The sequence below is a fragment of the Embiotoca jacksoni genome, unplaced genomic scaffold (assembly GCF_022577435.1).
Source record: "Embiotoca jacksoni isolate LCO1_2020_lvr unplaced genomic scaffold, fEmbJac1.0.p SCAF_27, whole genome shotgun sequence".
Taxonomy (NCBI): domain Eukaryota; kingdom Metazoa; phylum Chordata; class Actinopteri; family Embiotocidae; genus Embiotoca; species Embiotoca jacksoni.
In genome coordinates, this window is record NW_027185378.1 from 142,217 (window position 1) to 168,915 (window position 26,699).

General features: G+C 41.0%; 1 protein-coding gene across 5 annotated transcripts in view; it reads right to left on the reverse strand.

The window, feature by feature from the left end:
* The window catches only part of slc8a3 (solute carrier family 8 member 3), a 96,138-nt gene that overhangs the window by 18,950 nt on the left and 50,489 nt on the right, over positions 1-26,699 (reverse strand). For 4 of the 5 annotated variants that reach the window (XM_069160478.1, XM_069160481.1, XM_069160479.1 and 1 more), the window contains exon 3: positions 9,129-9,235. The exons of the other annotated variant lie outside the window; for it this stretch is intronic. In XM_069160478.1, coding sequence (XP_069016579.1) covers positions 9,129-9,235 — 107 coding nt within the window. The remainder of the gene's footprint in view (positions 1-9,128; positions 9,236-26,699) is intronic. 5 annotated transcript variants of the gene reach the window in all.

Sequence of the window (26,699 nt, forward strand, 5' to 3'; positions counted from 1 at the left end):
CTGGGCTCTAAGATGGGCCTGACACTGTGGCGTGCCACCGGCATGGTGGGATATCTCTGTGCTGACAACCTCCACACCTCTCAGGAACCATTACCACTCTTCAGCTCCTCATCACAGACGGTTGAGGGCTTTCAGAGCACCTCTCCCCCCGCGCCTCCTTTACTCATCTGTGCCTCGTTGTCTCTCTGGTTGACGGTGTCTGTCTCTCTCTCCACCTGTCTTTTTTTTTACACTCCAACTATTTCTGTCGCGCCCTCCTTCCTGTGTTTCTACCGACATCCTCCTCCTCCTTCCCCACTTCCAAATTCAACTGTTCAATTTAAATCCATTACACCTAAGTCCCTGACAGAGTGTGGCATCCATGGCAACCGTTACCAGACAACAATCCAGCTCTGCCAGAGATGCGCTGAGGGCACGTGGGAAGGCCTGTGTCATCCACTAAGTGACATCCCGTCCTTCAACTGCGACCCGATTCAAGAGGGGGACGCCATCACGACGTAAATGGCACCCCACTGATGGAATGAAACGTATTTGTTCACAAGCAGCAGCATGATGATTCAAAGCGGGAGTGTGTGGGGGAGGGGAGGGGGGTTGGAACTAACTAGATAACAATATCTAACATAGATAGATAACAATCTATCACCCCCCCCGACCCCACCATCCCTGAGCTCGGCTGCCTCTGTGACCCTCTGATCTGTTGAGCACAATGCAGCAGCAGCTTCACTTCAAAGCCTTCGTCCTTGAAGAAAGAGTGAAGACACAGTAAGTCACCAACACATTGTCTCCTCACCAACTGCTGAACAACGCCACAGTAATCACAGCAGAGAAACTCAGCTATGACCTCCCCCCCTCCTCCTTCCCCCTCAGAGGGCGCTGCTGTAAGTATACACTGCAGCTCCACCGTTGTCTTGATTCAATGAAAGTTGGGCAAACAAAAGCACATAAAGATAAAGATACACAGCAAAGAATATGCGAGGTTATAATCACAATCAGGATAATTAAAGGGAGTGCTCGCGCCGTTCTTCCTACAGTGTGCATCGCTGAATTACCATTTAATTACATGTTGATACAATCAATGCTGCTTTGACAGTGAGCTCAGCACCAGCAAAGACGGAAGAACTTTTTTACTTTATTTCTTAACAATAACAAAACAAACATCTGACAACTACTACACACACCATGGAGTATTGAATATTAGAGTCCATTTTGGATAATACTTTCAGGTCTATTCATTAGACCTAAAAAAAAAAAAAGGCTTTTTAATGTATAAATATTCACTATTAGTTTCTGCTATAGCAGTGGAGTCTGGTTTCACGTGCACAAAGGAGTCAGAGAGGAACGAGCATGTAATCCAGTGCAGCACATTAACACTTGGTTTCAGAGATGTATTCAGCTACCGATGATGCTAACGGTCCATTTGGCATTAAATGCATTCAACTGACAAAACACGGGGGGATTTTTATTGTGAAGAGGTCAATGAATATTCCGTGTTTTTAGAAAGAGGTGAATGCCATCGAAAATGCATCAGCGCAAACACTGCAATTTTCTGCATCTTTACTCGGTTTTATATATTTCAAGTGGTGACAGGACAGAAGAAGCAAAAGCGAGCTGTTATTAGAAGAGCTTCTAAGAGCTAGAAGATAGAAGGCGACTTCTTAGCAAGTTAGGTTTTCTGAAAAATTGCTGTTTGAGTTTTTGGTGACAAAATTGTGGATAACGTTTCTGTTGAGGCCAATTTTACTGAAAAGAAAATTGTTTGCTTGAATTCATGTTGCGATCGCAAGATCCAAATTTCCTGGAGTGACTACTTTTGTTGTTCGTAGCATGAAGTGAAATCACAGCAGCTTGTGGATGATGGGAATATTGAATATTACACATTTCAGTGTACGCACCATGACCTGTCCACAATGAGAAGGTTTTCTTGATCAGGACGAGTTACTCTGGCGAACACGTGCTGCGGTCGTACTTTCGATCATGCGACCAGTCCTCAGCTTTGTAGGACGGATCTTATCGCACCAATAAAGACTCTAAATAAACACTCTACGGTCGCCATCTTGCCATCGTAGAACAAGGGACGAACCACAGACATAAAGTATTTTCAAGTTAAGGCGTCTGAGGAAGCTGCAGCTGTTAGAGAACACCTCACAGAAGTTTTTATTAGTCACTGAGTAGCATCAAACCGCTGGACAGAACAATCAGACTGTTTATTGTGTTACAACAGAGGGCTAGAGAACACGTTAATTTTCTGGTCATTGCAGAACAGCAGTGTTTCAGATTTTGTTGAAATTCAAGCTGTACGCAAGTGAGTGTAGCGACATGTCCGACAAGTGAGTGTTAAAAGGGAAGAATTTCATTTGGAGCACAGCCACAGCCTGTTCTATGTAGACACATAAATGTATATAATTCTACTCACGACATACGCTTATTTCATTTGGGTTGTTTTATTCTTAAAAGTTACGCAGGAAGAAGGCATGCTGGGAAATGCAGGGGGAGGAGCACAAGACATATATCTGCACATGGGCTGATCACAGTTTTTGCTCTGCAGCATAGATAAGTTCAAGTTTTTGTTTTTGTTTGCACAAAAGTTAGTGACACCACAGGACTGAAATCTTTAGGATTACATCTTTAATAACTCAAGCTTCCAACTTTTAAATGACAAATTTTCAATGGAAAGAAGACAAGTTGAGTGCATTAACTCTTCATAACCTTCATTATCATGTCACTGCGCCTCTGACATTCCTCCCCGTGACCCCAGATAGATGTGCAGCTTTAATGAAGTCGGGGTCTGCCAATGCATGAATAGCGCCGGACTCCCATTTGAATTAAATCTATTCATCCATGCCAGTGTGATTTCTCAGTGGGACTGAGGCAACCGAAGCCCCTCTGAGTCATGACATTTGTGCCATGGCTGGTGGAGCAGGCATGGAGGGGAACACCCATCTGACCACCAAAAGAGAAAAATAAGGGGAGAAAAAAGCACAGTGGAAGCGTGACGTACACAACAAACACGGACTGAATCCTGCAGGTCACCAATCTACCTCACGATATGTGTGGTAGATTGTGGTCGTTCCTTAAATCCATTTCTTGCATGTGAATGAGTGTCCATGTCTCTTGACATATTAAAGTAGTCCCTCTCGGATTTCAATATTTATAATGTCTTCTGTATTAAAAAAAACAACCTTGTGCACTGGGGACTTCCATGACAACAGATTTTAGACAAACGGCTCAACTCTCACCAGGACCGATACAAGCTGAGAAGGCAGGTGTGCAACGCGTAAATCACAAATCAAACCAATTAAGACGAGAAAAAATAGTGCATCAGAAACTCTTTCTGAGCCGGATCTCACTGCTCAAATGTCCAGATAGTGATTTAGAAGAACAACGCAACAATCCAAACACTGAACTGTCTTCACAGCATCGCTGACTGAACTCTATTCCTATTTCGCAACTATTTCTGCACTGTATTTTATTTAGTATTGAATTATTTCTACACTTTATTACATTTAGTATTGAACTATTTCTATGCTGTATTATATTTAGTATAGAATTATTTCTACACTGTATTATATTTAGTATTGAATTATTTCTGCACTGCATTTTATTTTGTATTGAACTCAAATAACACATCAACCAAAATTGTGTCTCATAATGATTTTGGTCCTCCAGGCCACCTGTCCCCCTGTCCACCAGACCACCTGTCGTTCAGACCACCTGTCCTCCAGATCCACCTGTTCCACCACCTGTCCTCCAGACCACCTGTCCTCGTGACCACCTGTCCCCAATACCACCTGTATTAAAAACTCCTGCATTAAAACCTTGATCAGCTGCAGTCTGACCTCTGACCCAACCACTGGGCCATCCCAGCACCATATGTAACGGCTGTGATATGAAAGGCCCAATTAGGCAGCTAATTGATTGGATTTGAGTCATTTAGACTTGGTGCAGTCAGGATGGAGGACTTCAGGCCTCTGAGCAAATGTGAGGTCTTCACAGGGGGAGCCACCAGCAGAGGATTGTGTTCGACCTCTGAAAGTCTTGGATGGAAACCATCTGAACAGGTTTAAAATGAATCTGACAGGAAGTTACTTGATTTATTTAACCAACCTAAAGAGATTTTAATCTGACCTCATCAAGATACTAAAATATCTCACTTTAATCTTGCATTGCTTGTTTTGTCGATGTTTATGTGTCTTGGGATGATTGACATTATATGCTGGTTAAATTGAGGAGGTGTATATTATTTACAGTATTTTTCACATTGTTTTGGTTGAATTGATAGGAGATTTACTTCTGTTTTACAGCTTTAAACTTTCATCACTTCGAGTGCTTTCACTAGTACCTGCTGGCGGGTTCATGAAACTCACGGTGGTTTCATCAGACAGCAGAAGGAACGTAATGAGCCCAAATCTGAGCAGTGGCACACATTATTCATGAGCTGGAGGCTCACATGACATCTCTTGTGGTTAGCTGTGGTGATGATAGTAAACCAAACCTCAGAAGGATGTCTTCAAAATGTAATCAGAATCATGGTGGTGCAGTGGTTAGCATTGTCGCCTCACAGCAAAAAGGTTCCGGATTCGAATCCGGTCCTGGGCCTTTCTGTGCGGAGTTTGCATGTTCTCCCTGTGCTTGCGTGGGTTCTCTCCGGGTTCTCCGGCTTCCTCCCATCACCCAAAAACATGCACCTCAGGTTAGTTGGCGCTGCGGTCGTGGCAGCCTGTTGCAGCAGCTCCCCCTTGGGATGCTGCTGTAGCGAAAGAATTTCCCCTCAGGGATTAATAAAATATAAAATAAATAATACTGAAATATGGTGGTGGTGCATGAACACCTCTCTTTAGAAATAAAACACACCAGAGGAACCTGAACATCTCTCTTTAGAAATTAAACACAACAGAGGAACCAGAACAACTCTCTTCAGAAATAAAACACACCAGAGGAACCAGAACACCTCTCTTTAGGAATAAAAGACAACATGAAAACTCTTTTTTCAAATTGGAAAAATGCTTTACTATGAAATCGGACACATCATTAAAGGAATCGATGCTGCAGGCCAGAATCTTTGTTTGTTGCATTTCTTTGCAACACTGGTAATAAACCTTGTAAATGGTATCATAACCATCAATTTGAATAGGCCAGTGTGCTGTGATACTGGTATAATGCAGCCACACGCTACATTGAAGTGGTGTCTATTATAAACCCCACTGATGCAGGTCAGAAAGGTTCACTCTCCACATTTAATCATATGAAGGTTAAGATCTTCAGAAATATAATTTTACTTGGTTTGAGCCACAGTTTTTGTGGTATTTGAGTTGAATTTGTGGCTCAGACTGACTGCTCAAACGTGCTCAAATACCTGATGAATTTTTTATTTGATATCATACCTTTGTACTGTATAATGATGACATCATCTAAACCCTCACCTACTATACAGTGTGCTCGCAGTACAACCGGTGTGTTTGTCCTTTCTCATCCCTCCACAGTATGACGCAGCGTTCATCTGCAGGTAGTGAGTGTGTGAAGAAGCTCCAACTGCAGCATGTGAAGCGCCCTGAGAACCACGAGGAGCTCACTAAGCGAGGAGGCTGACGGGTGGCACATTTCCCCACGCTGGGCATGAGGAGAACGGAAGTGGCAGGGTGGGTGATGGATTACCGCAGGGGGAGAGGGGCATTAATCCTGCAGCCACGCATGCACAAACACACTGACACATGCAAAAACACGCACATGTTAATATAATACTTCATCACACACACAGGCACACAAACGTCTACAGAAGAGTCCCGTTAGTGTTTATGTACACATGGAAGCGACACAGAGCACACACCCCCGTACATGAATGATGACACTGCCAACCACTGCTTTGTAGCACACTTTTTGCAGTGTCATTTCAAGGTCCCCTCCCATTCCTCCTTCTCCCTCCCCCCATTTACCGAGGTTACAGCAGTGTGCTCTGCCTCTGTCCTTCCTTTGGTCCTTTTAGTCTGTCCATTCTCATCACTCATTACTGGAGCAGAGAAACATCAGATTTTAGATGAAACTCTGTAAATGGTCAACAGAGACCCTTGAAACGCTTCATAAAGTCTACGGCGATGAAGCGATGAGCCGGGCAAGGTAGTCTGAGTGGCATTCACGTTTCAAGAGGCGCAGAGCTTCACTGTCCAAGACCGAAGAAGGCACTTCAGGTGTTTTGTTTTTGTGTTACCGTGAATTCGTCCCCCAGAGTCAGACTGTCAACACCGAGTTCTACTGGGACCTTCTGAGGGAAAACATTCCCTTTGAACCACCTGAACTGTGGCACCATGGCAACAGGGTTCCCCAGATCTGAGAATTAACACGAGATCTGACAATTATTGTTGCGCTTGATCATGTATGAGAGATAATTAAAAAAAACAGTTCAGTTTGTTGTTGTCGTGTTGGTGCAGTGGCTGAAAGAAAAATGGAGCAAGGCTGTTGAATATAACGAACAAAATAAAGGCTCTCTCATAGAATATTCATCAATCGGGCTCCTCCACTCCGGCTTTAATAAGGAGAAAAACAAACCCAATCAGCTCCACATCAGCGCTATGAACAACAACATAATCGCTACATTATAAATGAAAAGTGAGAAATTATCATCTCATTCACATCGCTATGATCCAGCAGCTCTGACTGAAGGATGCTGCATGTGAACCGAACACACCGACATAATATAGATATGATATACAGATATAATATAGATATGACCTCCTCATCACACAGATCAAACATGCATTAAAAAAAAGTAAGATGATACAGCTCTTATCACTGAGCCAGGCTCGCTCTCCATCTCATATTGCAATCAGTAACATTGATTGGACCATAAACTGTCGACAGACAGATGACTGACGGGCCGACAGCCTGATCCAGATGTTATTCTGAATCACTATGCATCTCCTCATCGTCATCCAGGAAGCGGACAATGCTCTGAGCCCCTCGCAGTGTACAACCAAAACAAAGGAGCCGTTTGGATCTCTTACGACTGAACCTGGCCACTGGCATGTGTCGCTACCTATCTTCATCGTCTCGCTCTTCCTCCACTGCTCCACACCTACTTTGTCTGTAACAATCCAAACTCACTGCACTCTGCCGTCCTGCTGCAAGAAACGAAGGACATGCAAAATTTAATGCGGCTTTTACATTTTCATGGGGCTAAAAATAATTTCGAACAGACTATAGGACTAATCGACAAATAACCACTGCACATGTATGACCAGGTAACCACGTATGAAAATCCCTTTCTGCCAGTGAAACAAGAAAAGATCAGAAAAGTCATTATAATAAGAAATGTTTTTAAAAGAATCTAAAAATAATGAAATACTCTCATCAGAAAGTAAAGAATTTTGAGAAAATTCAAAATGAGCATATATTTTTCATAAAACAATACAAATTCTCAGTTGCAACAATTTATATATTTGTCTTTAGTCTATTTTCAATTAACGTTCTGTTTTTATATATATTTTACACAGTCACTACTTTATCAGAAACATTGTTGTAAGTTAACATTTCAAGAAGGTTTCTCATAATCACTTACAGGATCTTTTTTTTCATCCTATACATGTATGTATGGGATACAATCTATTAAAGTGTATTTATTACCTGAAACAGAACACTGTAAAGGCTACTGCCTTCTACTGCAGTGAAGGAGCCAGATAAGATTATGTAACTGCACAGGTGAGAATCAAGTGACAATTAGCCATAGAATAATACAAATAAAAAGTATTTATAAAGCCCAACATTAGCTACTGAAGAGCAGAGATCAGACCAATAAAAGGCACCAGCATCAGATGTCCTTTTTTTTTTTTTTCAAGGAAACCAATAAGAAACCAACAGAATACAACAAGAAACCAACAACAATACAACAAGAAACCAACAAGAAACCAACAGAATACAAGAAACCAACAAAAAATTTACAAGAAACCAACAAGGCTACAATAAGAAACCAACAAGAATTAGACAAAAACCAACAAGAATACAACAAAAAAAACAAAAAGAATAAGACAAAAACCAACAAAAATACAACAAAACAACAACAACAAACCAACAATACAAAAAAAAAACAAGAAACCAACAAGAATACAACAACAAAAAAACAAGAATACAACAAGAATACAACACAGTGGAATCAGTTTAAATACACTGATTCACAAATAGCCAAAATAAGTGTATGTGTGTGTGTGTGTGTGTGTGTGTGTGTGTGTGTGTGTGTGTGTGTGTGTGTGTGTGTGTGTGTTGTAGTGATGCAGCCGTCACTCATAAACACCTGCACACACAGTAAATAAATCTTCATGATGAAAGTGGAACACGGGGAGTCGGACCTCACACGGTGCTGCCAGACCCAATAACACAAACATAACGAGCTGTAGTGTTTGCAGGCAGCAGCCAAGTGTTAGATTGTATGCCCTGCGCAGCAGCTTGTGAGTCTCTCCCGTTAACCAGCCTCAAGCGCGATTAGATAACACTGCGTTAGATAACGGTGCCTGTTGGCTTCTTTTAGCTGACGCTACCGACGACGAGCCGGAAACAAAAAAACAATCTCAACTTCTGATTTTTAATTCTTCCATGTCCTACTTTTAGTCTTGTATTCACCTTGTTGTAGAAATGCCTAAAGACAAGTGTGTTGTGCAGACAGACAGAAGAGCACACAAGCTGCACACAAAACACTTCCCCCCCCCCCCAAAAAAAGGAGCTTCTTTTGGGTTCATCAAGTTCAAACTATCAAATTCAAAGTAAATCAGGAATCTCATTCCACCAACAGCAATCAGCCGAGCAGAAACATACATGTATACTTCAAAACAGACTCATTCAGGTAAAACGCGTCTTTATGGAATAACGAGTGCTTTGAGATGGAGAATGAAAGCAGCTCCGACACTTTTATACAGATGATGATGTATCTTGGGACGCTGACTCTGTCATTACAACAGGGCTGCTTTGATTTCTGCTCTAACGTAATGAGAGAGCCTCCTCGGCTGCCAGTGGTGTAAAAAACTGAACACAGAGAGCATGATGGCAGTTCAGGAAGTGGACAGAGAAGAGCAGAAAGAAATGGAGGACACACACACTGAGAGAGAAGTGAGACAGACAGAAACACAGACAGACGTTCGGTACTGCACCTTTCTGCAGACTCATGTCTACCATGCGAGGCTCGGCCAGCTCCATGAAGAAGTTCTTGTTTTTCTCATACTCCTCATCGTCAATAATTTTCACGTGAATAACTTTGCTGCAATAGGAGAGGAAGAAAGGAAGGGGCAGGACAGGAAAGGGACAGAGAGGGAGAGAAGAAGAGAAAGGTTAATATGTGATGGAAGAAACAGGAAGTGAACTGTCAGTAGGATTAATAACCAGCCAGGAAGAAGGTTAAAGGTGAAAGGTCAGCTGGTGTGGACATTTCACATACACGCACACACACGCACACACGCACACACACACACACACACACACACACACACACACACACACACACACACACGTTCCAGTGAGCTCATTGGCTGCCCTGGGCGTCATGACAACCACATTTATCTCAACGTCTGGTGCAAGTGGAATTGGCGGGAGGAACACTCTCTACATAAAGGGAAACCAGCACCGAGTCACCAGTTGGGCTGTAAAACGTCTGAGGAGGACAGAGAGGACGGACGATAACGGAAAGGAAGTGTCTCTACATCGCCTGGATGTCTGGTCATTGGATGCCTGGACGCCAGACGCTGGACGCCGGATGCTGGACGCCGGATGCTGGACGTTGGATGCTGGACGTGGGACGTTGGACGCGGGACATTGGATGCTGGATGTTGGACGCCAGATGCTGGATGTTGGATGCTGGACGTTGGATGCGGGACATTGGATGCTGGACGTTGGATGCAGGGTGTTGGATGCTGGATGTTGGATGCTGGATGCCAGATGCTGGACATTAAGATGTTGGATGCTGGACGTTGGATGCGGGACGTTGGATGCAGGACATTGGATGTTGGACGCCAAATGCTGGACATTGGGACGTTGGATGCTGGATGTTGGATGGTGGACGTTGGATGCTGGAAAGTGGATGGTGGGCATTGGATGCTGGACGTGGGACGCTGGATGCTGGACATTGGATGCTGGATGCTGTACGTGGGACGCTGGATGCGGGACATTGAATGCTGGACGTTGGATACTGGACGTGGGATGTTGGATGCTGGATACAGGACGTTGGATGCTGTACGTGGGACGCTGGATGCGACAGCAGATTGTCTGTTTTGGTCTCCACTATGACTTCAGTTCTCTGCGCCCTGAATAATAGAAGGAGGATGAGTGTGGGATCACTGGTGGAGTAACACATCAGAGGAAGTGAGATGTTAGATGTGTGATATCCAGTCTCCTCTTTTTGGTGCAGATTGACCCTCATGCTGTTCCTCTTCAGAGATCTGGGAGACTGACTACAGCAGCAGGGGCAGCAACTAAAAGAGCTGCAATTAAAAAAGACTTTTCTTCTGTGAGAAACATCTGCTGCAGGCAGCTGGGGAGAAACACAATGCTTCCAAAACCTCTAGGAAGTTTCCTCCATCTCTCTCCTGAATCTACGGAGTGCTCTTCATCCTCACGCAAGACTGCATGGAAGCGTTGGTGAAGCCCGTGCAGAGCATGTTTTTAAACAGCGCGTTACTTCCACCTCCCAGCAGCCTGGACTCCTCGTTGGTTTGTAGGATTACAACGAGTTCAGTTCCTAAAAAGAAAACATGTTCCTAGGAGGTAAACAATTATCAAAAAGAACGAGCCGTGTCAGATCACGGAGACGTCTCCACTCAAAACATAAAATAAGCTGGGAAGAGGACAAGGCCCCAGTGCCTCGTGGGAAATCAGAGCCTTAATTAATCCGACCTGGTTTGTGTCACCGAGCACAGGGATTATGGGCTGCGCCCATTACAGTCCTGATTATTGCTTTTCCCAGCAATCACAGAAAAAAGCCGTTAAACACATTTGTCAACGATTTCCTGCCAATCTGGAAAATGTAATATTCTACACCTGGACCTTCGTACCCTCGTCTACCTCATCCCAGGAGGAGTAGCAAACTCCAACGTCAGGTGGTTTTGTCTTTTTATGCAGCATAAAAGAGGTTTAAGAGCAGATTTCTGTCACTGCAGGAAAACAAAATCCAGTTTGTAAGTAAAAAGATATAACGTGAGAATAAAATCTTTTTTGCTTTTGTTTTTTTATTTTATTGTATCACAAAAGTTGGATTTCAGCTCTGTGACCAAAGGGAGAATGAGTTTGTCTTCAGAGACAAGGAAACAGTGACCAAGCTGCTGAAGCCAGCATCAACATTACATAAACCAAACTAAACTGCAGCACGCAGTCACACTAAACTGGAGCCACATGCGGTTGCTACGGCTGCAGGTTGTTTGAGGGAAAAAAGCATGCGAGGTACTGCAGCGCTGCCAGATGCTGTTTGAATAAAACATGTCTCAAAGTGAGACCCAGTTTAAACCGTGCAGAAGAGTTTCCCAGACTTACCAAAAATAAAAGACGTGATTTGGGTTTCTTCTTCACACACGCTGCTCAACCTCGTACTGACAGAGACATTCAGATTCAACCTCACTGATGTAGTGTCGTCTTAAACATTTTATAGTCGGAGGTTCTAAAATAAGACAATTTGCCGCTTCTCGAATTTTTCATTTACTGTGAGTTTATGTAAATGTTTCAGAATCAAGTCCTGTAGTGACAGCAGCATCATTACACAACTCTTATTTACATTTCATAAAACCACCATCTCGCTCTGAGTTTGTCACCTAAACACAGATCAATTCTGGATATGACCTCTGACCTCTGACCCCTACAGGCCTCCGTCCACCCCGGCCTCCTCCCACCACGTCCACTGCACTTGCAACTTGTAGAGCTTCATTCGTTCGAAACAAAACCTCTGAACATAACTACAAAATAATCACACCACCAAAATGTAACTGAGAACCAGGCTGTGGTACTGGGACATCCTGTCCTGGAGACCAACTCCTGCTTTGAATGGTTACACACCTGGAGCTCCAGGAAATTCTGATTTTTAACTATTTATTCCTTAAACTGAGCTCAGCTCCACTTTGGATTCATTCGGTTCTCTGATCTTCACTGTCCCACCACTGTCAACCTGCTGCCTCCACAAAAACCGGTCTGAAACCAGAGCTGGTTCACCTTGTATTCTACAATTTAACGAGACGCACAGTGTCTTGCCTTCAGCCCGACCAGTTGACCCCTGAATCACTCCACGCTGCAGACGGAGAGCTGCAAACGGACAGAGAGTTGCAGAGAGACGGAGAGCTGCCGACAGATAGACAGAGAGCTGCAGGAATCTGGAGGAAGGGTGAGGGGTCACCACGACAACAGTCTGATCAGTAAAGTGGGAAGGGTCATCATGGCACAGACTGATCAGTAAAGTTCAAGATGACTTCACAGTATCAGTTCAAGGGTGTCTCATCAGCGGAGGAGACACGAACAGATACACACAACATGACAGCCAGGTTTATTAATACTGGAGCAAAGAATCATATGTAGTCACCAACCTGGACACAGCAGGACTGCAGCTGTCCCTCCTCGCTGTCTTCAACACACCCAATCTGCAGCCGTCTCCGTAGCAACAGTAAATTTCTCATTTAGCTGATCACATGACAGTGAGGTCCATTTAGAGAGGTGATACCTCTCTGATCTCACATCCTCAGACCTCCGACTGTCGAACACACCTGAACCGCTCCCATTGGCTGCTCTCGCTCCTACCTGTTGTCATGGATACAAAAGCTCTTTCGCCACCTCATTGAAGGCAACGAAACACACGACACACGAGCACTTCCTGTACAACTTCTACTATTCTATTGGTTTCTATTCTGGAGCCAGCATGGATCTAAACCACATACATACACACACACAGCCCCATTAAAAAAAAAAAAAATCAAATATTAGTCAGACTTATCTTTTAAACAGTAACTATATTATGTAAATCATGACAACATGGTCTTCATCACAGTTTACTAGAAAGTAAGTAAATAATCAGCAGATTATAGTACAGTACAGTACAGTCTACTATGGTATGGTACAGTACAGTATAGAACAATATAGTACAGCACAGTATAGTACAGTACAGTAGCGTACAGTACAGTATAGTATAGTATAACCCTCCTGTCTAAAAAAGCAAGAGAAGGAGGACGAGGAGGAAGAGGAGGAGAAAGAGCAGGAGGAGCAGGAGTACGAACAGGAGGATGAGGAAGAAGAGGAGGAGGATGAGGAGGAGGAGGAGCTGGTCGGCTTCAAGTGTCATGCACCCTTGTAACAGCATCTTCATAAAAACATGTAGATTGGCAGCACTGAAGGACACAGAAAGGTAGGAGAGAGGACGGGGAGGAAGAGGATGAGGATAATGATGAGTAAGAGGAGGAGGAGCAGCCAGCCATGCTCCATATTTTCTGAGCCAAGAGCAGGAGGGGGGTGGGGGGGTGGCTTTATTTTTTGGGATGTCTGGAGCAGTCCCACAGGTCCTCCTCTACAAGGACACAGTGCCATAAAACACTCAGAGATGAAGTGTCTGATAGGGGGTGACAAGGGAGGAAGAGGAGGAGGAAATGGAGGAAGCAGCCAGGCCTTCGATTGAAAGCAAAATCAGGGAGTGCAGGGGGGGTTGGGCTGAGGGCAAGAAATGCACGAGTGCTATTCTGGGTGCCGTCTGGCGGCCCATGACAACGTGAGCTAGGAGAGTCAAAGCGCCTGTAGCCGAACGACAAACAGTAATGAACACTGAAACTATACAGCTTCATACATGAAGGAGTCAGAGTGACATTACACAGCATCTCCCTTCCTCTCATGTGTTTCTATAGTAACAAGGCAGACGGTACTAGAAACAAACAGTTGGTGTCGTGTTCGACACTTCAACGCTCGATTCTTCATTCAAACTATCTTTTTCCAGTTTTTCTTTATTTTACCACCAATTAACCATTCACATTATCTAACAAGTGAATATTTCACACGTGATGCTCAAAATGCAATTTCTTCTGTTCAAAACCTCCAAACTATTCTGTTTACTTCTGTTAACTTTTATTAACGTGTTAACTTCTGTAAACCTCTGTTTACTTCTGTTAACTTCTGTTTACTTTTGTTAAACTTCTGTTTATTTGTTTATTTTTGTTAACTTTTTCTAACTTCTTTTAACTTTTTTAACTTCTGTTTACTTCTGTTAACTTCTGTTTACTTTTGTTAACTTTTGCTTACTTCTGTTAACTTCTGTTTACTTTTGTTAACTTCTGTTAACTTCTGTTTACTTCAGTTAACTTCTGTTAACTTCTGTTTACTTTTGTTAACTTCTGTTTACTAATCATTCAAAAAGAAAAAACTTTTTTTTTGTAATGTCTGATCAGAAAATTAAACAGTCATCTGATCTCCTAATTGATTGATTGATTAACTGTTTCCACTCCAAATGTAACATAAATACTGTTGTTAAGGGCATTTTTTAAAGTTTATTTATGTTTAAGTTCTATTTTACAGGAATTTAGAACATGGAGCGTTTCTTCTGTTTATTAATTGACTGATAACTATAGATAAATCCTCTAAACTAAATATAACAAATCTTTGCAGACTTTTTTTAATTTCTATCAGAAAGACAATTTAAAGTTTTCTAAAAGCCGTATGGCTTCCCACATCTGAACATATTTGAATTATTTGTCAGCCTCACAGCCTTATCACTTGTTTTTGGGGATTTTATTTGGGATCAGAATGTAATGAGCATTACTTCCACATGACTGACAATAATTTCCCCCGTCAGTATTAAAGTTGTCAGAGCAGATAAAATGTAACTAAACTGTCTCAATAATTTCGTTCTTCTGCCACTTTCTCCCCTCAAATGGACAATAATGTCTACAAAACAACATATTTGAATTGAGTTGCACAAAAACATGATTTACAAACCAAACCTAAAAGTCATGCTGTCGGGGGTCTGAATGTGTTTTAATGATGTTTCATGTGATTTATGCAGATGTTTAAAACCACCCTGTTTGTCTCTGGTCCTCCTGCAGCTATGGTCAGCTCAGAAAATGCTTCAGGTCATGACAACAATGTGGACTAAACTTTAAATGAGCTGATGTTTCTACATATCAGTTCCTGTAAGATTCACTGTTACTTTGCAGGTAAAGCGGAGCATCAGCTGGTGAAGAGAAGTCAGGGTTGGTTGGATTTACAAACAGGCCGGATGGATCATAACTTCTCTTCAGGTCAGCTGCCCTGTTGGTTTGCTTTAAAATGTCATGAATAACCTCATTCACCTCTGTTGCAGGATTCACAAATCAATATGATTCCATATAATCATATTTTATTATAGAACAAATCTGTTTCACCTTATACAGTGCATCTATAAAGTATTCACAGCGCTTCACTTTTTCCATATTTTGTTATGTTACAGCCCGATTCCAAAATTGATTAAATTAATTTTTTTCCTCAAAATTCTACACACGATACCCCATAATGATAACGTGAAAAAAGTTGTTTGAAAATTTGTGCAAATCTATTAAAAATAAAAAAAAAATAAAAAAATCACATGTACATAAGTATTCACAGCCTTTGCCATGACACTCAAAATTTAGCTCAGGTGCATCCTGTTTCCACTGATCATCGTTGAGATGTTTCTACAACTTGATTGGAGTCCACCTGTGGTAAATTCAATTGGTTGGACATGATTTGGAAAGGCAGACACTTGTCTCTATATAAGGTCCCACAGTTGATGGTGCATGTCAGAGCACAAACTAAGCCATGAAGTCCAAAGAATTTTCTGTAGACCTCTGAGACAGGATTGTATCGAGGCACAGATCTGGGGAAGGGTACAGAAAAATTTCTGCAGCATTGAAGGTCCCAATGAGCACAGCAGCCTCCATGGAACCACCAGGACTCTTCGGCGATCGGGGGAGAAAGAACCCGATGGTCACTCTGACAGAGCTCCAGCGTTGCGCTGTGAAGAGAGGAGAACCTTCCAGAAGGACAACCATCTCTGCAGCACTCCACCAAGCAGGCCTATATGGTAGAGTGGCCAAAAGGAAGCCACTCCTCAGTAAAAGGCACACGACAGCCCACCTGGAGTTTGCCAAAAGGCACCTGAAGGACTCTTAGACCATGAGAAACAAAATTCTCTGGTCTGATGAAACAAATATTGAACTCTTTGGCCTGAATGCCAAGCATCATGTTTGGAGGAAACCAGGCACCGCTCATCACCTGGCCAATACCATCCCTACAGTGAAGCATGGTGGTGGCAGCATCGTGCTGTGGGGATGTTTTTCAGCAGCAGGAACTGGGAGACTAGTCAGGATGGAGGGAAAGATGAATGCAGCAATGTACAGAGACATCCTTGATGAAAACCTGCTCCAGAGCGCTCTGGACCTTAGACTGGGGAGAAGGTTCATCTTCCAACAGGACAACGACCCGAAGCACACAGCTAAGATAACAAAGGAGTGGCTTCGGGACAACTCTGTGAATGTCCTTGAGTGGCCCAGCCAGAGCCCAGACTTGAACCCGATTGAACATCTCTGGAGAGATCTGAAAATGGCTGTGCACCGACGCTCCCCATCCAACCTGATGGAGCTTGAGAGGTCCTGCAAAGAAGAATGGAAGAAACTGCCCAAAAATAGGTGTGCCAAGCTTGTAGCATCATACTCAAAAAGACTTGAGGCTGTAATTGCTGCCAAAGGTGCTTCAACAAAGTATTGAGCAAAGTATATACAGTGGGGCAAAAAAGTATTTAGTCAGCCACCAATTGTGCAAGTTCTCCCACTTAAAAAGATGAGAGACGCCTGCAATTTTCCTCATAGGTATACCTAAACTATGAGACAAAATGAGAAAAAAAATTCCTGAAAATCACATTGTCTGATTTTTAAAGAATATATTTGAAAATTATGGTGGAAAATAAGTATTTGGTCAATAACAAAAGTTCATCTCAATACTTTATTATATACCCTTTGTTGGCAATGACAGAGGTCAAACATTTTCTGTAAGTCTTCACAAGCTTTTCACACACTGTTGCTGGTATTTTGGCCCATTCCTCCATGCAGATCTCCTCTAGAGCAGTGATGTTTTGGGGCTGTCGTTGGGCAACACGGACTTTCAACTCCCTCCACAGATTTTCTATGGGGTTGAGATCTGGAGACTGGCTAGGCCACTCCAGGACCTTGAAATGCTTCTTACGAAGCCACTCCTTCGTTGCCCGGGCGGTGTGTTTGGGATCATTGTCATGCTGAAAGACCCAGCCACGTTTAATCTTCAATGCCCTTGCTGATGGAAGGAGGTTTTCACTCAAAATCTCACGATACATGGCCCCATTCATTCTTTCCTTTACACGGATCAGTCGTCCTGGTCCCCTTGCAGAAAAACAGCCCCAAAGCATGATGTTTCCACCCCCATGCTTCACAGTAGGTATGGTGTTCTTTGGATGCAACTCGGCATTCTTTCTCCTCCAAACATGACGAGTTGAGTTTTTACCAAAAAGTTCTATTTTGGTTTCATCTGACCATATGACATTCTCCCAATCCTCTTCTGGATCATCCAAATGCTCTCTAGCAAACTTCAGACGGGCCTGGACATGTACTGGCTTAAGCACGGGGACACGTCTGGCACTGCAGGATTTGAGTCCCTGGCGGCGTAGTGTGTTACTGATGGTAGCCTTTGTTACTTTGGTCCCAGCTCTCTGCAGGTCACGTGTGGTTCTGGGATTTTTGTTAACCGTTCATGTGATCATTTTGGCCCCACGGGGTGAGATCTTGCGTGGAGCCCCAGATCGAGGGAGATTATCAGTGGTCTTGTATGTCTTCCATTTTCTAATAATTGCTCCCACAGTTGATTTCTTCACACCAAGCTGCTTACCTATTGCAATCCTGTATGTATATATATATATATATGTGTGTGTACATATATGTATATATATATACACATACATACATGTACATTTGTATATATATATTTGTATATATATGTACATTTGTATATGTATGTATACAGTGGTGTGAAAAAGTGTTTGCCCCCTTCCTGATTTCCAATTTTTTTGCATGTCTGTCACACTTAAATGTTTCAGATCATCAAACAAATTTAAATATTAGTCAAAGATAACACAAGTAAACACAAAATGCAGTTTTTAAATGAAGGTTTTTATTATTAAGGGAGAAAAAAAAATCCAAACCCACATGGCCCTGTGTGAAAAAGTGTTTGCCCCCTAAACCTAATAACTGGTTGGGCCACCCTTAGCAGCAACAACTGCAATCAAGCGTTTGCGATAATTTGCAATGAGTCTTTATCAGCGCTGTGGAGTAATTTTGGCCCACTCATCTTTGCAGAGTTGTTGTAATTCAGCCACATTTTCACACCACTGTATATATATATCATCAGCTCATGATCATGATATCAGCAGCTCATCATGATATCATCATCATGATATTAGCAGCTCATTATAACATCATCACCGATCACAATGTCAGCAGCTCGTAATTTACATTCAGAACACCTGAACGCCTCTCCCTTCTGTGCTCAGTGGACAGATTGCATGGCTCCAGCGTCCAATCCGATCTCCTACGCTGATAGCTGATGGTAATGAGGATTCATAGGGACATGGGACAACATAAGGCAGCATCATTACTGTCAGAGACAATGGTAAGGTTAATCTCTTTAAGACTAACCAGCGGAGGGGGGGAAGGAAGGAGCATCCAATAATCTCATCAGACCAGACGACATACTCCCCCCAACACCCCAGATCCCTGTCCACATGCGTGTCTGCAAACTGGGAATAAACCATGCAGCCATGTATCCTCGATGTGTGGGAGAGAACATGCATCTGTCACGTGTCAGATATACATGTGTACAGTGTATGTGCAGTGTGTGTATCACTGTATCACAGTGTGATACCATGTGTATATTGTGTGTACAGTGTATGTACAGTGTATGTTATGTATGTACAGTGTGTATGTACAGTGTGTATGTTCAGTGTGTGTAGAGTGACTATATATAGTGTGTACAGTGTGTGTACAATGTGTACAGTGTGTGTGTGTGTGTGTGTGTGTGTGTACAGTGTGTATTACAGTGTGTACTGTGTGTGCAGTGTGTGTGTACAATGTGTGTACAGTGTGTGTACAGTGTGTGTGTGTACAATCTGTTTACAGTGTGTGTGTGTGTGTACAGTGTGTATGTACAATGTGTACAGTGTGTGTACAGTGTGTGTACAGTGTGTGTGTAAAGTGTGTACAGCAAAAGGATCTTTCTAATTGTGAGTGGCATCGAGTCGGTCTCTGTATTACACATCCTGACTCAGGAGGAGGAGGATGATGGTGATGATGACACCGCCAGTGACTTTTCTATTAACAAACATGAGTCATGGAGTTCATATGTGAACAGTGTGCGTGTGTGTGTGTGTGTGTGTGTGTGTGTGTGTGTGTGTGTGTGTGTGTGTGTGTTGTGTTTGTGTGGGAGGGGGCAGATTCTGTGCAACCATGTGAAAGGTCCATGATTACATAAGACTGCTGCTAACCCTGACATGCACATATACATACACATGCAGGTACACACACACACACACACTGCACAGACTGTGGCCTTCATGTGTGTGTGCAGCAGCAGTAGGGTGCTCATTAGCATAATGCAGGATGCAGAAGAGATGCCATGTTCTTCATCTGATTCAGTCTGATGGTGTGTGTCACCTCTCCTCCCCCTCCCCCATACACACAGTCTCCACCCCCACCTACTCTGTCTCTCCACCTCCCACCCCTCTTGTCTCTCCTACTATCCAGTAATGGGTCCTCCTTCCTCCCTTCATGCACTGCACAGCTCAGACCTGATGTAAACCTTTAGTACTCCACACACACACACACACACACACACACACACACACACACACACACACACACACACATACACAAACACTCACTCACTCACACACTCTCTCACACACACACACACACACACACATACCCTTCACCTGTAGAGGACACCAATTCATCAGCTTAAATGAGGATGGAAGCTGATGAGTTGGTACATGTATGTATGTACATATTTCATGTTCCAGTCCAGCTGTGTGTGTGTGTGTGTGTGTGTGTGTGTGTGTGTGTGTGTGTAGCTCTGTGTAGCTGTGTGTGTGTCCTTTTTGTTTTGTTTTTTGGGACCGAACAGAACCATGCAGCAGCTCGGCACTCCCTCCATGATGCACCCATGATACTCTGATCATGTCAAAAACTCTCCTCATGTCAGATACTCTGCTGTACTGAGAGCTGATGGCGTCAGCAGGTTTCAGAGGTCCAGTCCAGCGTTACTTTGTGATGTCTCGTCAGCTACTGTCAGCTGTTTCCTCACGTTACTCCCAAAGAGGCCGTTGACGAGCGGCGCTGGGATCTACTGAGTGTAACCGAAGAAAGAACGGCGGGTTATTCCCTCCGCTTCGCCTGCAGGCTTCCATGAGACACTCTGCTCTCATCTCACCAACTCCTCCTGAAATGTCTGTTCTCAGATTATTGAGAGAAGCAGCGGGAGGACAAGAGACAAAGGAGGAGACCACCGGAGGACGGGAGGGTTGAACAGGAGAGTCCCTGTCTTCAGGAGAGGACAGCTGTCTGTCTATCTCCACCTCTGTGTCTGTTTGTCTGTCTCTCTCTGTCACTGTCTGTCTCTCTGTGTCTCTCTGTCTGTCTGCCCTCCCTCCACCCCACCCTCCTTAGATGAAGATGAGGATGAAGAGACAGATGAAGGATGAGGGAATCAGACAGGAGAGAGATGTTTTCTCTTCCTTTTATTTCCCCCAGTGTCACCCTGATTATATAAGAGCCACGTGCTAAAAATAAAGCCTGCGGTACAAAGTGTGTGTGTGTGTGTGTGTGTGTGTGTGTGTGTGTGTGTGTGTATCTCACACTCAGACACAAACACACAGACACATAAACGCACAGAATGACAGTCACACATCAGACCGAGTCACACATGCAGCAGTGATGAGCCGATGTGTTCATGTAAAACACATTCATGCAGGAACACATAGAGGCAGCGCAGTGAGCCGGGAGACGGATGCAGATTCTCTCCGGTTGCCATGGCGACGCAGCCTCCTTCAGATAGAGAGGAGAAGCTGTACGACTTCCTGGAGGGAACGAGCAGAGCAGAGGCTCCACCAGCATCACACCATCTTCATGTTCTCTTCACGTTCTCCTCTCTCCACGTTCTCCTCTTTCCACGTTCTCCTCTTTTCACGTTCTTCTCTCTCCATGTTTTCCTCTCCATGTTTTCCTCTCTTCACGTTCTCCTCATTTCACGTTCTCCTCGTTTCACGTTCTCCTCTCTTCACATTCTCCTCTCTTCACGTTCTCCTCTTTGCACATTCTCCTCTCTTCACATTCTCCTCTCTTCACGTTCTTCTCTCTGTATGTTCTTCTCTCTCCATGTTCTCCTCTCTTTATGCTCTCCTCTCTGTACGTTCTCCTCTCTGTACGTTCTCCTTTCAACATCCTGAGGTCACGGCGCCCAGTGGGATGTGAGACCATCCTCATGTATAAATACAGTGCCATGTCTCCGACAGAACAAGAGATAAAGTTTCTCCGCCGTTGGGATGAAACCTCGACAGGAATTCACACTCATCCACATTTTGTCACAGAGAGACTTCAGACGGAGGAAACACGAGAACCTCAGAGACGTGAAAGACTGAGGAATGTACTGAACACACACACACACACACACAGTCTCTGGGGATAGGGTTAGTTACTAGTTTCATGGTTAGTGGGGGTTAGTTATTAGTTTTCCGGTTAGTTAAGGTTAGTTACTATTTTGACGGTTAGTTAGGATAAGTTACTAGATTTAGGATGGGGGATTTGACAACATTTCACTTCCAAAACTCCAGAAACTGGGCTCCTCAGTTCCCAAACGTTTACAGTGTTTTACTTGTCCATGTAAACGTGAATGTGTTTTTATACAGGTGAATGTTTTCTTTTACAAGTGAATATGTTCTTTTACATGTGAATATGTTCTTGTACATGTGAACATGTGGATATGTTCTTGTACATGTGAATGTGTTCTTGTACATGTGAATATGTTCTTGTACATGTGAACATGTAAATATGTGAATATGTTATTGTATATGTAAACATGTGATTATGTTGTTGCACATGTGAATGTGTTCTTTTCCATGTGAATGTGTTTTTTTTAGATGTGAATACATTATTGTATGTGGAAACATGTGAATATGTTCTGGGACGTGTGATTATGTTCTTGTACATGTGAATGTGTTCTTTTACATGTGAATATGTTGTACATGTTAAAATGTTCTTGTACATGTGAATGTGTTCTTGTATTTGTGAATATGTTCATGTATGTGTTAATAAGTTATTGTAAAAGTAAACATGTGAATGTGTTCTTTTACATGTAAATATATTTTACATGTGAATATGTTCTTGTACATGTGAATGTGTTATTGTATGTGTGAATGTGTTATTTTACATGTGAATATGTTATTGTATATGTAAACATGTGAATGTGTTATTGTACATGTGAACATGTGAATATGTTCTTGTACATGTAAATATGTTCTTGTACATGTGAATGTGTTCTTGTATGTGTTTATATGTTCTTGTGTATGTAAACATGTGAATATGTTGTTGTACATGTAAATATGTTGCTGTACATGTGAATGTGTTCTTGTACGTGTGAATATGTTGTTTTACATGTGAATATGTTCTTGTACACGTGAACATGTGAATATGTTCTTGTATATGTAAACATGTGAACGTGTTCTTGAACATGTGAATATGTTGTTGTGTATTTGAATGTTTTCTTGTTCATGTGAAGGTGTTCTTTTACACGTGAATATACATGTGAATATGTCCTTTTACATGTGAATGTGTTGTACATGTTAATATGTTCTTGTACATGTGAATGTGTTCTTGTACATGTGAATGTGTTCTTTTACATGTGAATGTGTTTTGTTTATGTGACTACGCTATTGTATGTGTAAACATGTGAATATGTTCTGGTACGTGTGATTATGTTCTTGTACATGTGAATGTGTTCTTTTACTTGTGAATATGTTGCACATTTGAATATGTTCTTGTACATGTGAATGTGTTATTGTATGTGTGAATGTGTTATTTCCCATGTGAATATGTTATTGGACATGTAAACATGTGAACGTGTTCTTCAACATGTGAATATGTTCTTGTACATGTCAATGTGTTATTGTATGTGTGAATGTGTTATTTTCCATGTGAATGTTATTGTACATGTGAATGTGTTATTGTACATGTGAATGTGTTCTTTTACATGTGAATATGTTGTTGTACATATAAACATGTGAATATGTTGTTGTATATGTAAACATGTGAATATGTTCTTGTATATGTAAACATGTGAACATGTTCTTGTATATGTAAACATGTGAACGTGTTCTTGAACATGTGAATATGTTCTTGTATATGTAAATGGGAACATGTTCTTGTACATGTGAACATTTGAATATGTTCATGCACATGTGAACTTGTGAATATGTTGTTGTACATTTGAATGTTTTCTTGTTCATGTGAAGGTGTTCTTTTACACGTGATTATACATGTGAAAATGTCCTTTTACATGTGAATATGTTGCACATGTTAATATGTTGCTGTACATGTGATTGTGTTCTTGTACATGAGAATATGTTGTTTTACCTGTGAATATGTTCTTGTACACGTGAACATGTGAATATGTTCTTGTATATGTAAACATGTGAATGTGTTCTTGTATATGTAAATGTCAATATGTTCTTGTACATGTGAATGTTTTCTTGTTCATGTGAATATGTCCTTTAACATGTGAATATGTTGCAAATGTTAATATGTTCTTGTACATGTGAATGTGTTCTTTTACATGTGAATGTGTTATTGTACGTGAATGTGTTCTTTTACATGTGAATGTGTGTTTTGTTTATGTGACTACGCTATTGTATGTGTAAACGTGCGAATATGTTCTTGTACGTGTGAATGTTCTTGTACATGTGAATGTGTTCTTTTACATGTGAATATGTTGTACATGTTAATATGTTCTTGTACATGTGAACATGTGAATGTGTTCTTGTACATGGAAATGTTATTGTACATGTGAATGTATTCTTGTATATGTGAATATGTTCATGTACGTGTTAATAAGTTATTGTAAAAGTAAACGTGAAGGTGTTCTTTTACATGTAAATATATTTTACATGTGAATATGTTCTTGTACATGTGAATGTGTTATTGTATGTGTGAATGTGTTATTTTACATGCGAATATGTTATTGTATATATAAACATGTGAATGTGTTATTGAACATGTGAATATGTTGTTGTACATTTGAATGTTTTCTTGTTCATGTGAATGTGTTCTTGTACACGTGAATATACATGTGAATATGTCCTTTTACATGTGAATGTGTTGCACATGTTAATATGTTCTTGTACATGTGAATGTGTTGTTGTACAAGTGAATGTGTTCTTTTACATGTGAATGTGTTCTTTTATATGTGAATGTGTTTTGTTTATGTGACTACGCTATTGTATGTATGTCTATTGAATATGTTGTTTTACCTGTGAATATGTTCTTGTACACGTGAACATGTGAATATGTTCTTGTATATGTAAACATGTGAATATGTTCTTGTATATGTGAACATGTGAATATGTTCTTGTATATGTAAACATGTGAACGTGTTCTTGAACATGTGAATGTGTTCTTGTATATGTAAATGTGAATATGTTTTTGTACATGTGAACATGTGAATATGTTGTTGTACATGTGAATGTTTTCTTGTTCATGTGAATATGTCCTTTAACATGTGAATATGTTGCAAATGTTAATATGTTCTTGTACGTGTGAATATGTTGTTTTACATGTGAATATGTTCTTGTATATGTAAACATGTGAACGTGTTCTTGAACATGTGAATATGTTGTTGTACATTTGAATGTTTTCTTGTTCATGTGAAGGTGTTCTTTTACACGTGAATATACATGTGAATATGTCCTTTTACATGTGAATGTGTTGTACATGTTAATATGTTCTTGTACATGTGAATGTGTTCTTGAACATGTAAATATGTTCTTGTACATGTAAATATGTTCTTGTACATGTGAATGTGTTCTTTTACATGTGAATGTGTTTTGTTTATGTGACTACGCTATTGTATGTATGTCTATTGAATATGTTGTTTTACCTGTGAATATGTTCTTGTACACGTGAACATGTGAATATGTTCTTGTACACGTAAACATGTGAATATGTTCTTGTATATGTAAACATATGAACGTGTTCTTGAACATGTGAATGTGTTCTTGTATATGTAAATGTGAATATGTTCTTGTACATGTGAACATGTGAATATGTTGTTGTACATGTGAATGTTTTCTTGTTCATGTGAATATGTCCTTTAACATGTGAATATGTTGCAAATGTTAATATGTTCTTGTACATGTGAATGTGTTCTTGTACATGTGAACATGAGAATGTGTTCTTGTACATGGAAATGTTATTGTACATGTGAATGTGTTCTTGTATATGTGAAAATGTTCATGTACGTGTTAATAAGTTATTGTAAAAGTAAACATGTGAAGGTGTTCTTTTACATGTAAATATATTTTACATGTGAATATGTTCTTGTACATGTGAATGTGTTATTGTATGTGTGAATGTGTTATTTTACATGTGAATATGTTATTGTATATATAAACATGTGAATGTGTTATTGTACATGTGAATGTGTTCTTGTATGTGTTTATATGTTCTTGTATATGTAAACATGTGAATATGTTGTTGTACATGTAAATATGTTGCTGTACATGTGAATGTGTTCTTGTACGTGTGAATATGTTGTTTTACATGTGAATATGTTCTTATTCACGTGAACATGTGAATATGTTCTTGTATATGTAAACATGTGAACGTGTTCTTGAACATGTGAATATGTTGTTGTACATTTGAATGTTTTCTTGTTCATGTGAAGGTGTTCTTTTACACGTGAATATACATGTGAATATGTCCTTTTACAAGTGAATGTTTTGTACATGTTAATATGTTCTTGTACATGTGAATGTGTTCTTGTACATGGGAATATGTTCTTGTATATGTAAATATGTTATTTTACATGTGAATGTGTTCTTGTATGTTAATATGTTATTGTATATGTAAACTTGTAAATATATTGCTGTACATGTGAATGTGTTCTTGGACATGTGAATATGTTGTTTTTCATGTGAATATATTCTTGTACACGTGAACATGTGAATATGTTCTTGTATATGTAAACATGTGAATATGTTCATGCACATGTGAACTTGTGAATATGTTGTACATTTGAATGTTTTCTTGTTCATGTGAAGGTGTTCTTTTACACGTGATTATACATGTGAAAATGTCCTTTTACATGTGAATATGTTGCACATGTTAATATGTTGCTGTACATGTGATTGTGTTCTTGTACATGTGAATATGTTGTTTTACCTGTGAATATGTTCTTGTACACGTGAACATGTGAATATGTTCTTGTATATGTAAACATGTGAATATGTTCTTGTATATGTAAACATGTGAATGTGTTCTTGTATATGTAAATGTGAATATGTTCTTGTACATGTGAACATGTGAGTATGTTCATGCACATGTGAACTTGTGAATATGTTGTTGTACTTGTGAATGTTTTCTTGTTCATGTGAATATGTCCTTTCACGTGAATATGTTGCAAATGTTAATATG